The 15,108-nt window shown below is 42.0% G+C and overlaps 1 protein-coding gene and 1 pseudogene across 1 annotated transcript in view; both read left to right on the top strand.

Moving 5' to 3' along the window:
* The first annotated feature begins 8,727 nt into the window (after positions 1-8,727).
* LOC102866780 lies at positions 8,728-9,797 on the top strand (annotated as a pseudogene).
* Positions 9,798-11,549: 1,752 nt separating this feature from the next.
* The window catches only part of FAM171A1 (family with sequence similarity 171, member A1), a 129,001-nt gene continuing 125,442 nt past the window's right edge, over positions 11,550-15,108 (top strand). Inside the window, exon 1 of the mRNA XM_006894320.1 lies at positions 11,550-11,655. Coding sequence (XP_006894382.1) covers positions 11,550-11,655 — 106 coding nt within the window. The remainder of the gene's footprint in view (positions 11,656-15,108) is intronic.

Here is a 15,108-nt window from a genome sequence, read left to right as displayed (position 1 = left end):
ACCAGCTGCTCTGAGGGAGAAGGATGGGCAATCTTTCTGTGTGATTTATTGCCTCTGAAAAAAGTGCTGGGAGATCAGCTATGAGACACTTTCAAATCACTGGCAACCAACAACAAGAACAGCAATAAAATGGACTGTGAACGTCCTAATATGTGTATGTCTATTTACTCTGATGTCCTTGTGGTAAAGAGTGTGCTGCCATTACAAACGAATACAGTTTGAATCTACCAGCTGTCCTTCAGGAGGAAGATTGTCTCCTCCTGTGCAAGTTACTGCCTCTAAAAATCTGCTTTAGGGTCAGCCATAAATTGGTCTGACCTGTTGGTGCACAACAGCAACAGAATATTAATACAATACCACTTTAAAAATATAAATGCATGTAAACCAATAACAAGTGCGTTGTCATTAAGTAATCCTGACTCATAGTGACCCCATGTGTGCTGAGGAAAACGGCTTCAGTAAGAGTTTCAAGGCTTTGACTTCCAGGAATAGATCACCAGGTCTGTCTTTTGAGGTTCCTCTTGGCTGGAACCACCAATCTTTTGGTTAGTTGTCAACAGTGTAGCCATTTGCACCACACAGGACTGACCCTCTTGACTTCAGTGAACACTGGTTGACAGAATAAATCCAGACCTCATATATGGTACTGAGATTCTCCACAGCTGAGTGCAGCCCAATATCCCAGCCACGCTGTTTGGTTTTGCTCCCCATCTCCATAGCAGTCCCTGCTGCCTCTTATCAAGGGTCCTTCCCTCAAAAAGCCACCATTCACACATAGAGACTTCTTTGGACTCACTCTTCCCTTTGTAGGTGTGACCTTTCTCCTCTTTCCTTGACTAGCGATCTAGTTTTGTTCCCTGCACAACTGTCCCCACTTTTCAATTTTTCTACACCCTCCCAGCAGATTATGTAGCTCTCTCCTGGAAAACACTGAGGCAAGAAAAGAATGGACACAACTAGAGTTTAAATGTGTAGCTCCAGATCCTTGTGTTGTTCATACCAGCTGTAGGATCTTGGTGGGCAAAGCATCTTTTCTGTCTATCAGAGAATGCCTGGGTATATTTCTGCATCAGATGCCTAAAAGCAGAATTGCTTGTCCATGGGGCACGTTTGTGATTTGGATGGATACTGCCAAATCACCTCCCAAAAGGGTTCTGCTCACCTGTATTTCCCCCAACAATGAAAGGGAATGTCCATTTCATCACTGTTATTCCAAGATGCATCATAAATGTTGAGGTTTTGGCTAGTCAGAAACAACAACTGTGATTTTGCCTACCCTTCGTACTGAGGGTAGGAACAAGAAAATTATTGGGTCTTAAGCAGAAAACAGCCTTTATTGGCCATGATACAGAAAGAAGCTCCCATCCTATCTCCATCACTAAGCCAAGCAACTTAGAAAGCCAAGCTTGATGGCTCCTTAGAATCAAAGTAGTCACATGAACAGGGCCACATGGAGAGTTGCTTTCCTCATGCGTGCAGTATGCGGTCAGTACTGCTTTACTTTAAAAATACCAACTTTGCTACGCAGCATTGAAAAACAAGGAACCCATGCAGTATTATTCAAAATGGGTGACCCTGGAGGACATTATGCTGAGTGAAATATCTCAGTCACAAAGGGACAAATACTGCATGGTGCCACTGTTGTAGAATGGGTCTGTCATCAGTGTGGGGGTATGACAGAAAAAACTGGATAAATTATGTATATTGTATTGAAACAGATGAAGGAAAGAACAGATTAGAAGTGATATATGATTGAGTATTATGGTTAGCACAGGAATCCAGAATTAAGGTTGCATAGAGAAGTGTACTCGGGGTGTGGGGTGGGGGGAAGGGACGTAGGAATTGTATACTAATGAAGGAATTTTTTTTCTTTTTTTTTTCCTTTTTTCTCTCTTTGGAGGGGGAAGCGAGCTGGTGGGGAGTGGTGGGAAGAGAGAAAATTGCGGCAATGAATGAATGGAAATCCAAAACCTCTGTTTAAAAAATAAATAAATAAATAAATTTTAAAAAATACCAACTTTGGTGCAACAATGAATGAATGGAAATCTATAATTTCTGTAAATGTTCATAGAAAAGGAAGGGAAGGGGAGGGGAGGGAAGGGAAGGAAGACTATTTCCAGAACTAATCATTGTTGAGGAACCAAAGATTGTTTCAAATAATATAAATCTGTGTGAAAAATTACAAAGGAATTATATAAAGATCTTATAAAACATATGGTCAATTTTCCACCTTGCGATTAGAGTTTCTGAAAATCTATCAGTAATTGTTGTTTTGTTGCTATTTTGAAAATATTCATTGTTGCACAATTTCTTCCCTCCTCCCTTTTTCCTTCCCCTTCCCATTCCTCTTTGCAGTGTACCCCTTATTTTGAACCTTTTTCTTATATTTAATACCTATTCATGTATTCCTTTTAAACAGTTCTCTTCCTCATCTGCTTCAATATAGTGTTCATTATCTATCCACTTTTTTCCTATTCTCCTCCCAAATCTGTAAATCCTGCTTCATTTTAAAAAAAAGAAAAAGTCAACTGGTGGAGGCGGAGGGGAGGGAGAGGGAAGAATGTGCAAAAATGAAGGAATGAAAATCCAATATTTTTGCAAACATTTGTTAAAATCACAACTAAATTTTTTAAAAAAAAATTAAAAAAAAAAACCAAAACAAACCAACTTTGCTAGAAGGATATTAGACACAAATGCCTGAGGAGTGCACTCCTGGGTGAGGACAGAATCCATGTCTGCCTTTTCAGCAACCACCTTTGGAGATGCATTTTGAACATTCTGGAGGCAGCCCAGAGAATCTAAACAGGAAATGCAGCTCCTCTGCCTTTCAGAACAAATAACTCTTAATACACAAAAAATGCTATTTGGAGCATTATAGTAGAGGAAAAACTGGAAGCAAACTACAAATCCAAAATAGGGAATACAAACTTTACCCAAAACTAACAGGCTGTTTCTTGGAGAGGGACATCATGCTTGGAAAAGTCAGCAAAAGGGAAGAAGACCCTCCGTGAGGTACATTGACATGGTGACGACAACAGTGGGCTCCCGTGTGTCAGAGATGTGGAAGGTGGCACAGGGTAGGACAGGGTTCAGAACTGTTTGTTGTTTATAGTGTTGCTATGAGCTGTACTCCTCGATGGCACGTAGCAACAAGGTTCAACAACAAGAAGAAGGCAGAAAGGGCCAGGAAAGGATAAATGGAAATGGGGAGCCCAGAGAGGAAGTGAGAATGCTGTTATGTATTATGACATATCCATTAGATCAATATTAAGAATGAGTTTATAAAAAGTTTATTTAGTGCAACAATGAATGAATGGGAACCCAAAATCTCTGTAAATATTCATTAAAACTAATAAAATTTAATAAAAAATGTTTATTAGTGACGATGGAAAATGTGCTAGATTTAGTTTAAAACCTAAACCTTTACAAGTAATATGCCCTTCCTGATATGTAAAAGAAAAACACTTTTTAAACATAGGAAATAATATGGCACTTGTTTGGCTCTAGAAGGCAGTAATACATGCGTGTTGTTTCCCCCTTGTTTTTAAAACTTTTGCTGTATCTTATTAATGTTGGGCGGCAGTAGGCATGACTTAGGTTGATGTCAGTGGAAACCAGAAAATGTTGACACCTCTTCAGCTCTCCATTTTCCAGAGAATTCTGTCTGGACTGTCTTGATGTGGAGAGTGCCAGGTTGGTCTCAGAGAGATGAGGTAGCGGCTTACCTTTGTCGTCAGTTCCTACTGAGCTTGATTAGTTAGCACAGAATAAATATAGTTGAGAGGGATTTTCAAAACGGCTTTGAGGTAGGCAAAGCCGCCCAACCTAAATGCCCAGCGGGTTTCCAAGGCTGTAAATCATTACGGAGCCAGAGTGCCACATCTTTTTCCTGTGGAATAATTAGAAATTTGAACCATTTACCCCACCTGGGTGTTTTAACCATTGCACTGCCAGGGCTCTTTGGGCAAAACTGCACAAGTTAAAATCTGCAGGTGCCCAGTTCTGCTGTGTATTTAAAATAAATGTTTGGTTAATCAGGTAAAATAAAAGAGTCTTAACACCTGTGAAATGGATTTCTTTCCTCTCCATTTATTTTTGCTGGTAATCAGTATCTCCGTGATGAGGATTATGTGGATTGAGGTGCATGTTTTTGTAACACTGTGCAAGTCCCTGCCTCCCCACCCCCTGCTTTCAAATCCTTTCCCAGCTTGAGAGTGATTCTTTACCCAGTGGTGTGTCACATGATGCATCTCTTTGGCAGGCCACCCCTTCACATCACAGGTTTTATTAGTGGAAACCTGCTTCTCTGGGTATGATCAGGGAAGCACATTGTCACCAGGAGGTTTCTGCCAGAAGACAGAAAAGACTTTAGGAGAGAGCGCCAGGGAAGAGGCGAGATCCCTCTGTGTTGCTCTGTTGAGCTGTGTGCTGAGGAAATTGGTCTACAGCAATTCTTAGCTTGTACAGACTCGAAGCAGAAGTGTATTGCAGCAGGATATTCACCCTCCCTTCCAAAGAAAGTAGAGACTTGATTTTCTCTGATCAAGTATTTTTTTTATTTTTACATCCACTTATGCAAATCCTGAAATTGTTTCCATGAAGACATTTCTTCTTCAAATTAGAGCTAATACTGTGAATAGTATAAGGAGTATCTATCTACTCTTGAGGATTATGCATTTCTTCACTTCTGGCATGTTTATTGATATATCTTGACTTTTCTTTTAGTTTGGATGTGATTTACCATAAGAGACTTGAAACTATGCAAAACCACAAGAGTAAAAACCTGCAAGTGTCCAGGTCTGCTGCATTTTATATATATATAAATTCCTTGAGTATAAGTGACTTGCTAAGGTGTATCTAATTGATTTTATAGGCAATCGTATTTTCATCTTCAAGTTCTTGATGGGATAACTCTTTAGGAAAAATGAATTTTAACTTTAGAAAAAATAAATAAAAATTAAAAAATGAATTTTCATTTGAATTTTAATTCTACCTCCTGTGACCAGAGGTACAATTAGTAAGGGGAGAAAGGAAACTTTTAGGTCAGGAAAAGGAGGAATTGTCAGGCACCCAGGGCTGTGCGGTATGGAATAGGCTGACTGCCAGAAGTAGGAAAGGAAGTGGCAGCCACTAGAGGCAGTTCAAACGATAGGAGCTGGAATTCTCTCCTGGGGACGCAGGGATTCCTCCTCCTCACTGCTGAGTCCTGGTCTGGAGGGAAGAACAAGGATGTTCTACAAAGTACCAGGAACCTGTTTTCAGACTCTGAACTCATTGATGTCCAGTTGGAACCCACTCACACCTGATCTTCAGTTTTTCAATTTTCAGAGGCTGTAAATTGCCCAGGAAGAGATTGCCCATTTTAAGACACTGATGAAACCTTAGCAGAGCAGTAGAATGGCAGACATCCTTCTGCTCACTTTAAAGTGAGGGTGAATATGTCCGTGCAAACTGAGTCACCGTTTCACACCTCATTTTTATGTTTGGAACATTCAGGTTAACTTTTATGAGGAGAGGCTTTAAAATTTATTTTTAGATGACCTTTCAAATCTGGTTAGCTCAAAAGGCAGTGTCTTATACTTGAAATAGAGGAAGATCTGGTAGAATAGAAGAGTACACTACAGTGGAAGATGCTTGAATTCCAATAATCCAGTAATGTATGTGAGTATACTTTGTATATAGCAGCATATACATATAGGATAATGTCTTTATAATTCCTAGAGCATTGGAATTTCCCTTTGCTAATATTTAGGTGAGCTGGTGAGCTATAATCAAAACCATATATTCTGCAGGTGAGAAAGATAGCTGAAAGCAACTATATTGTCATGTGTACCAGAAAGGAAAGGACAGAGTAGACGTGAGGTTTTCATATCAAACCTCCCTGGTCTCTGGTCTGCTTATTCTTCAAAGACATTCAAAAACAAAACAAAAACCCATCAAACTCATAGGTGATGGGGCCTCCCCATTGAATTTCCAAGGGTGCAGATTGTGTGGAAAGAGATTGCTGCAGGTGTGTTTGAACTGACAGAGGTGTGACTATAAAACAGCTCCCTACAGAGCAGGCCACCAGAGCACCCCTATACGCAGAGGAAACAGAAGACCTACATGTAGAGGTGACTGGGATCTACCTTTCTTCCTTAGAACCAGAAGCACGCTCATCTACACCCAGTTGAGGTGGAGGAGGAAGAAATCTACGCCCAAGTTTGTGTGTGTGTGTTGTGTACCATACAGTCAGAACCAACCCATAGCTGACCCTCCAGTGGGTTTTCAGAGGCAGTTAATCACACAGGAGGAGATTGGCCATTCTTCTCCCATAGAGCAGCTGGTGGCCTCCACTTAAAGAGGTGTCTAAAGGTTTATTTAAGGGGAATCACAGGTTGACTGGGGATTAAGTACTATTGACTACTCATTTTTAATGGCAGGCAGGAGATCAGATCTATTTAGAGAGTCAAATGATTTCTTGAGATGGCAAAGGTGAAATCATGCAGACCTTTAAACTCCATTGTCTCCACTGGAGTAGGAAGGACAATCTCCTCCTGTACCAGTCAGATCTCATTTGACAGTACACACACACAAAAATTTTAAAAATAGGAGGGAGCTCTGGCGGCCTAGTGGCAGAAAGCTGCACTGCAATTCCAGAGGTTCTCAGTTCGAATCCACCAGATGCTCTGCTGTAGAAGGAAGGACAATCTCCTCCTGTACCAATTAGATCTGAATTGATGGTACACACACACAAAATAATAAAATAAATTTTAAAAAACTTTAAAAATAAACCTAATAAGTTCTGCTGTCTACTTTTATGGAAACTCTCATTAGTATCAAGCCAGAACCAGGTCATAGCTGACGCTCCGTGGTGTTTCTGAGGCTGTAAATGTTATGAGAGGAGATTGCTCGTCCTTCTCCCATGGAGTCCCTGGTATAAAAAACCACCAGAGAGGGACAGCCTTTGGGTCAGCGGCACAGCTCCCTGCAGACTGTCACCAGAGCTCCCTTTATGCAGAAAGTGGGTCAAAAATAATTAAAAGTCAGTATGGGTTTAATTTTTTTTTCCTGCCTTTTGTGCTTCCATTTCAGTGAGTTGAAATAGTAAATGCAAACAAAGTTTTGAAATTGGTGCTTGGAGAACAGACCCTAGTGCTGGCCGAAAGTATTTGCATGTCCTTGGTTTTGCTTTTAAAAATTCAAACTAAAACGCCTGCTTAGTCTTTTAAAACTGAACTACATTAGACTCTGAATGTAAAACAGTTTTCAGCATTCAGAACCAACCCCTATCTGATATCCTCCATTGGGTTTTCAAGGCTCAAAATTGCAGGAGAGGAGATCTTCTTTCCCCCTCTTAGCCCCTTGTGGGTTCGAACTGCCAGAGAAGCAAGGCCTTTGGGTTAGCAGAGGAACTCCCTACAGCCTAGGCCACCAGAACTCCCTGGATGTGAAATAAGTGGCCCTTATTTTAAACAAAAGTTCATAATGGCTCATTTGTGTTGTTTCGGGGAATGGAGAGGAAGATGTAGGCGGACCTGTGAGGCTGTAACTGAGTAAAACCAGGGATAAAGTTCAGTGTAGTAATTGTATCTTGGCAGCTCTTCCTCCAGGCCTGGCCCACTCCACTCCTCATTTCCTGCGTCCTTTAGCTTCCCTTTGCCCTGGGCTGGCCTGGCCTGGGCCCTTCTTCTGGACTCTCTCCCTCCACCCTCTCACACTTGAATTCACTTGGTTGGGATCCCATCCTCTCCAGCTGCTTTCCAGGCACAGGGAAGTGGAGCTGGAAGGAGACCTCTGGAGACTCTGTGCTTAACTCCAGTGGATCTTTATACAAGAAGTTTTAGTGTTAAAGACCAGCCAGTTAGAGTTTACAGTGGAGGGTTCCGTAGTAAATTAGACTGGGGGGGGCGGAGTGGGGCAGTGCTGTTGCTCTGCAGACCTTGTAGCCAAATTGGTCACAGGTTATACTGCTGGGGACTCTGAGACAATAGATACAAGATAAGTTTGCATCTCAACTCTGAATCTAGGAGATTTTCAGTGTTTGGAGGGTAATCCTTTCCTTAATTAGAACGTGAAGATAGGAAGATTGTCATCGCAGGATAATTATACAAGTGAAATAAGAGAATCTGTGTAATAGTTACTTCTGTGTGTGTTTAAGTTTTGTTATTGTGTAGACATCTTTATGCTTCTCTTTCTAACCAAAACCCTTTCTCTCCAAATTTCCATCAGTCACACTTGCCAACACCAGAAAATGCTATAGGGATTAGAAACTGGTCATTCTTCTTCGCTCATCCAAAGATACAAAGGAAATTTGGCTGTCTACTACAGTGGGCTAGTTGAGCTCAGCTCTCTTTTACCGTCAGGTTGGTGGGTCCTAGACCCAATTAGTTCTTAGACCCAATGTATTAGTTCTTCAAGCACAAACTCCAAGGACTAGCCAAAATTAGAGATCAGAGCTAATAAACATACCTTTTTGTTCTTCTTTCCAAGTTGAAGATTTATCCTCTCTTTTAGCAAAAAGTAATCTAATGATTCCTAAAAGTTTTCTGTAACAGTATGTCAGAAACATATAGATATGTTCAAAGAAGTTGGTTTTCACATTGCAGATAGAATGTATGGAAAAATGTAGGCAGAACTGGGAGCTGGGATGACTGGTGCGTTCCTGTCCACAGCCCACCGTAGCCTACCACCCCCAAATGCTCCCTCTCCATCATGAGTGCCCAGGAAATCACCACCAAGAATGCCATGCCCTACCCATACCCAGTGCTGACCCCGGAGCAGAAGAAGAAGCTCCCTGACATCACTCATTGTTGCTCTGGGCAAGGGCATCCTGGACACAGATGGGTTCACCAGAAGCATTGCCAAGCACTTGCAGACCATTGGAACTGAGAACTCCAAGGAGAACCAGCGCTTCTACCGCCAGCTCCTGCTGACAGCTGACGACTGCGTGAACCTCTGTGTTGGGGGTGTCATCGTTTTCCATGAGACCCTCTACCAGAGAGCGGACAATGGGCGTCTCTTCCCCCAAGTCATTAAATCCAAGGGCGGTGTTGTGGGCATCAAGGTAGACAAGGGCTCGATGGGCTGTCTGAGCACTGTGCCCAGTACAAGAAGAATCGAGCTGACTTTGCCAAGTGGCACTGTGTGCTGAAGATTGGAGAACATACCCCCTCAGCCCTTGCCATCATGGAAAATGCCAACGCGCTGGCCCATTATGCCAGCATCTGCCAGCAGAATGGGATTGTGCCCATTGTGGAGCCTGAGGTCCTCCTTGATGGTGACTGTGACCTGAAGTGCTGTCCGTTTGTAACTGAGAAGGTGCTGGCTGCTGTCTACAAGGCTCTGAGTGACCACCACATCTATTTGGAAGGCACTTTGCTGAAGCCTAATATGGTAACTAACCCCAGGCTAAGCCTGCACACAGAAGTTTTCTCTGGAGGAGTTTGCCATGGCAACTGTTACAGCACTGCTGCACAATGTCCCCCCATCCTCCACCCCGTTACTGGGATCACCTTCCTGTCTGGAGGCAAGAGTGTGGAGGAGGCATCCATCAACCTCAGTGCCATCAGCAAGTGCCCCTTGCTGAAGCTATGGGCCCTGACCTTCTCCTATAGCTGAGCCCTGCAGGCCTCTGCATTGAAAGCCTCGGGTGGGAAGAAGGAGAATCTGAAGGCAGCCCAGGAGGAGTATATCAAGTGAGCCTTGGCCAACAGCCTCATCTGCCAAGGAAAGTATACCCCACGGGTCAGCCTGGGGCAGCAGCCAGCAAGTTCCCCTTCGTCTCTAACCATGCCTACAAAGTGGAGGTGTTCTAGAGCTTTCTCTCAACACTTCAGACCCCAGTGCCCTCGTCGACTTAACACTTGAGGAGAAGAGCCTCCTCTGGGGCTCCAGGCTGCTCTTTCCTAGCACTCTTGCAGCCCTTGTGATATTGGTGTGTGGGGGTGTCTCTCTATGCTAACACCATCACCTTTCCAACCCACTGCCAGTAAAAAACTATTTAGGGGCGAGGGGAAGAAAAATGCAGATTCTCTTCCAGTTCTATGAAAGCAAGTCTTTAGAAGTTGAGTGAGTGTAAGTAGATTCTTCTCAAAATACTTTTCAGAATGTTTTCTTTTGTCAATTCAAATTCACATTCAATTTAGTGTTTCCGTTGAAGCTTAGGGAATTGTCCGCTGAGACTTTAAACAACCATGATTTGCTTTGTTGCTGCTGCTGTGGACCCTTGGAACCAACTCATTGCTCACCTACAGCAGGTTTTCAGTGGCAGTTTAATTGAACTGGAGGAGGTTGTCCAGCTTTTTCCCATGGAGCAGCTGGTGGATTTGAGCTGTGTGCCTTTGGGATGGTAGCAAAACTCCTTACCGCGAGGCCATGAGCGCTCCCTGTGTTTTCCTTTAGATAGCTTTAAATTGTGATTTGTAAGAATTCAGTAAATATGCAAATTGGGCAATAAGGTAAACTTGGTTTCTATCTGCTCTTACTTTGTATTCATGATTGTTGTTGTTGTTATTGCCTTCTAGTTGAGCACAACAAATAGTGACCCTATGAACTAAAGGTCTGAAGCCTTTCTAGAACTATCGTCGTTGCTCCAGGTTCATAGAGTTTCCAGAGGCATGTGGTTTAGGAAGCGGATGCCATTCCTGCTCAAGTTATATATACCCATTCCTTTATTTTTATAGATTATCTAATGCTAACAGGAAAACTTAATGTTCAAAGATTAATATATGACTAGATTTGCAGCAAAGAAGCTGTTATTTCTAATATTATTTTTAAAGTTGGAATACTGGAGCACTTATTTATAGAAATGTTGGAAAAAATGAACTTTATAGAGATAGCATTTCCAAGCTTTTTTATATCTTTAAAAAGTAACTTTCTGTTTTTAAAAACTTAAATGGTAGCAGATGTTAGTCTATTTAGAAGACTTTTTCTTTCATAACTCCCTCTAACTTTTATTAACTTTCACAATGAGGTAACAGTTTTGCTTTCTGGCATTATAGTACACACTTCCTAAGTAAATCCTGTATACTCAGATTGTGTTCAGAGCTAATTTAGAAATGTAGTGTAAACATACTGCATTTTGATTGTGAGCATAACAGCCCCTGGATTAAAAAGTGTGACTTTCACCCTGTTCATGTGTAACTATGAACAGCATGAGAATGGCAACATATTTCATATTTTCTAATAATGAAAAAGAAAACATTTTCTTTGTATCCCCTACTGTGCTACTAAAGAATTACTTCTTAATACTCACTGGTTTGGGGAAGCTCTGGTGGCCTAGTGGCAAGAAGCTGCACTGCAATCCCAGAGGAGCATGGTTCGAATCCACCAGATGCTCTGTGGGGAAAGGAGGGACAAGCTCCTCCTGTAACAGTCAGATCTGATTTGACGGTACACACACACACACACACACACACTAAAATAAAAAAAAAATACTCACTGGTTTGTTGATTAGGAAGGAAATATCACAGGACAGATACTCATCACATAATGGCAACTGTATGTTCTATGACATAGGATCCTATGCAATTGGATGTTTTATGAACAACACAGTAAAATACGAGGACATGCTTCTGGCTGTGCTAAATGCTGCTGCTGTAGCAGCTGCTATTGCTCAGGCAGTTGGTGGAGGCTGGAGAATGGGTGGCAGCCCCAGGCTCAGGACAGTAAGAGGTGAGTGAAGGAGGCATGGAGTGTACCAAGCCCTGCCTCCTGCTCTGTAGGCCTGAGCATCAGGAGCAGCCAGGCTCTGCACCCTTCACTGCCCCTCCTTGCCCATCAGACAAAGCCCGAGAGCGAGACCCCAGAGCCACATGCTCTGTACATCACTTGCCTGTATCCCGTTCATGATCTAGTACACTGCAGTCCTGAAGGCATGTGGTTTAAATCCATCAGCTGTTCTGCTGGAGAAAGATAGCCAATCTGCTCTTGTGCAATTAACTGCCTCGTGAAAACCGCTGGAGGGTCAGCTATGGGTCAGTTCTGACTCCACGTACAAAACAACAACAAACCCATTAAGGAAGACTAAGAAATAAAACCACTGGGCCAATAGGCAGGATCATGATAGAGAAAAATTTAAAATTGCTAATGATTTCATCTTGCTTGGATCCACAATCAACATCTGTGGCACTGGCAGTCAGGAAATCAAAAGAAGAGTTGCATTGGGAAAATCTGCTATCAAGGACCTCTCCAGAGTGCCAAAGAGCAATGATGTCGGTGTAAAGACCAGATGCATTTGATGCAGGTCATGGTCTTCTCAATTGCTTGCTGTGCACCTGACAGCTGGAAAAGAAGGATAACAGAAGAAATGATGCCTTTGCGTTGTCCTGGAGGAGAGAATTGAATATACCATGGACAGCCAAGAGAACAAATAAGTCTATCCTAGAGGTGAAAGCAGGTTGCTCCTTGGAGGCAAGGATTTTGCAGCTCTGTCTCATATTCTTTGGCCGTGTTGCCAGGAGGGACCAGTCCTTGGAAAAGAACATCATGCTTGGAAGGGCAGAGGGTCAGTGCAGGAGAGGAAGACCCTGGATTCGATGGATTGACACAGTGACTGTGGAAAAGGGGTCAACTCTGATTGACAGCTTGGCTCAGCCCAGGGCAAGATTTAGAGTCATTGTAGGGTCACTGTGAGTCATTTGACTCAGCTCATAACAACAACAACAAAGAAAAAGCTCTGGTGGCCTCATTTGTAGGGTGTTGTGCTGCTAACCCAAGGATCACACCTATCTAGAAGTTTGAATCACCCCCCCACCCGCTCCTCAGGAGAAATATGGATAATCTCTCATTATTTACAGCCTTGAAAATACAGTGGAGAGGATTGACTATGAGTCAGTTCTGACGGCAGTGAATTCTTGAGAATAAACAAAAGGCAAGCTGATTTCACAGAGCAGGGAAACACTGAATCGTTAAAAATTGGGAAGAGCATATGCCAGGGATGTGCCCTGTCTCCATACCTCTTCAACCATATACAGAACAGATTATCCTAGAGGCTGGGCTCTATGAGGAGAAGTGTGGCGTCAGGATTGGTGGAAGATGTTTTAACAATCTGCGTTATGCAGATGACACAACCCTGCTTGCTGAAACTGAGGAGGACCTGAAACACTGCAGAAGGCCAAGGATTGCAGCCTCCAATATGGATTGAGACTCAATGTCAAGAAGACAAAGATTCTTACCACTGGACCAATTGGCAGCATCAGGATGGATGGTGAAGAGATTGAGATTGTTAACAATTTTAGTCTGCTTGGCTCCATGGTCAACACTCTTGGCACCAGTAGCCAGGAAATAAAAAAAAGTATTGCAATGGGAAAGTCTGCTGTTAGGGACATCTCCAAAGTACTGAAGAGCAATGGTGTCACTCTGGAGACTAAGGTGCATTTGATTCAGGCCATGGTCTTTGCAATCACTTGTTTTGTTTCGGGGGTTTGACAATGACTAGGGAGGATAGAAGGAGAATTGATGCCTTTGAGCTGTGGTGCTGGAGAAAAGTACTAAATGTACCCTGGACTGCCAAGAAAACAAACAGATTCATCCTGTAGAGGGTTAATTCGGGCTGCTCCTTGGAGGCAAGGATTCTTAGGCTTTGTCTGACATACTTTGGTCATGTTGTAAGGAGAGACCGGTCCTTGGAGAGGGACATCTTGCTTGGGAGGTTGAAGAGGGGAAAACCCTCTGTGAGGTGGATTGATTCAGTGACTGGGGTAATCGGGATGGGTGTGTCAGAGGCAATGCGATTGGCACAGGATAGAGCACGGTTTAGGGCTGCTGTACATAGGGTCGCTATAAGTTGCAAGTGACTCGACGTCACATAACAACAACAACAACAACAACAAAAACTTGTGGAACCACTAGTGTGTTCGGACATGTATGAGTGGACATGAAGCAGTACTTACCTGTATTGGAAGAACATAGTTGTTAGGGTTTTGGGGGGAGAGATTTTTATTGTCAATTCTCTGTTCAACTTTTTCTTTCTTTCTCTTGGTGTGATATGAAAACATGTATTAATTTTTATTGTAAAACTTACAGCATAAGATTTCCCATTTTTACAGTTTGTAAAAATTGTACAAACGTTTTTATAATGTTATACAATTATCATGACTGTTTGTTTCTAAATTTTTTCATCATTCAGAACATTAAACAATCATTCTCTACCTTCCTATTTTATAATGAATTTTTTACAATTAAATCATGTATCTGAGCAGCCAGCCCAGCTTGTTAGAACCCCATATGTGTTATGCCAAGGTTATAGGTCGGCTCCCATATGGCCCATGTATATGGCAACCACCAGCACTATGCAAGCATGGAGATATTTGTAAAATTTACACTGACTCATAGCTTCCTGAAAAACATGTCAAAGTATTTACCCTGTTGAGGATGAATGAGTGATGTCATCCTTATACTCTTGGATCAAGAACTAAGAGCACTGAACAGAAAACATTTCAATTGCACACTGAATCTAAGTTAATATCTTTACTTCTAAAGTTAACAACCCAAAGCCACAGAAAAAAAGCCTTGGATAGGATTTACTCCAGAATTGCTGAGAATTTTAGAAATTGGTAATGGCTCAATGCAAAAGTCTAAGACGTTTTCTCTGTTACTCATTATAGATGTTTGCCAAGTTTAGTTCCAGATGCAAAGGTAGATAGGACCTAATTGAGCAGAAGAATGAGAATCCAGACATAATTGCTGGCTCTCTGTGTGTGGATTATTATGTTTAGGATGCAGGTTTTAGCCTATGCCTTAATTTCTTTTTTTTTAGTCTTTACCACAAATTTGGTGACCTCAGAGTCATCAGATTATAAAGAACTTTTAATCCTAAAAAATACTAAATAATCATCAGAAAATGAAATTTCTTTAAATTTACTGACATCAATGACAAGATAGCCTTTTATTCTGATGAGCTTTAATATTTTACCATGATTTTTTTCTACAGGGAACAAAAAAATACTTGTCAATTCCTAGTGAACTTAAATCTGTATTTAAAAATTTTTTTTCTACTAGTTTATTTACAAAACTCAATTACATAATCAAGCAAATTCCTTTGATTTCCCTCACCCCCCAACCTGTCAAATTGTCCAACCCAATGATTAAGCCCCCCTCCCCCTGCACATCCACATCCTTCTGCTT

This window comes from Elephantulus edwardii, unplaced genomic scaffold, assembly GCF_000299155.1.
Source record: "Elephantulus edwardii isolate Elephantulus edwardi_28Jun2011 unplaced genomic scaffold, EleEdw1.0 scaffold00139, whole genome shotgun sequence".
Lineage (NCBI taxonomy): Eukaryota > Metazoa > Chordata > Mammalia > Macroscelidea > Macroscelididae > Elephantulus > Elephantulus edwardii.
Note: the sequence above shows the minus strand (reverse complement) of the source record. Positions and strands in the feature narration are given on the sequence as shown.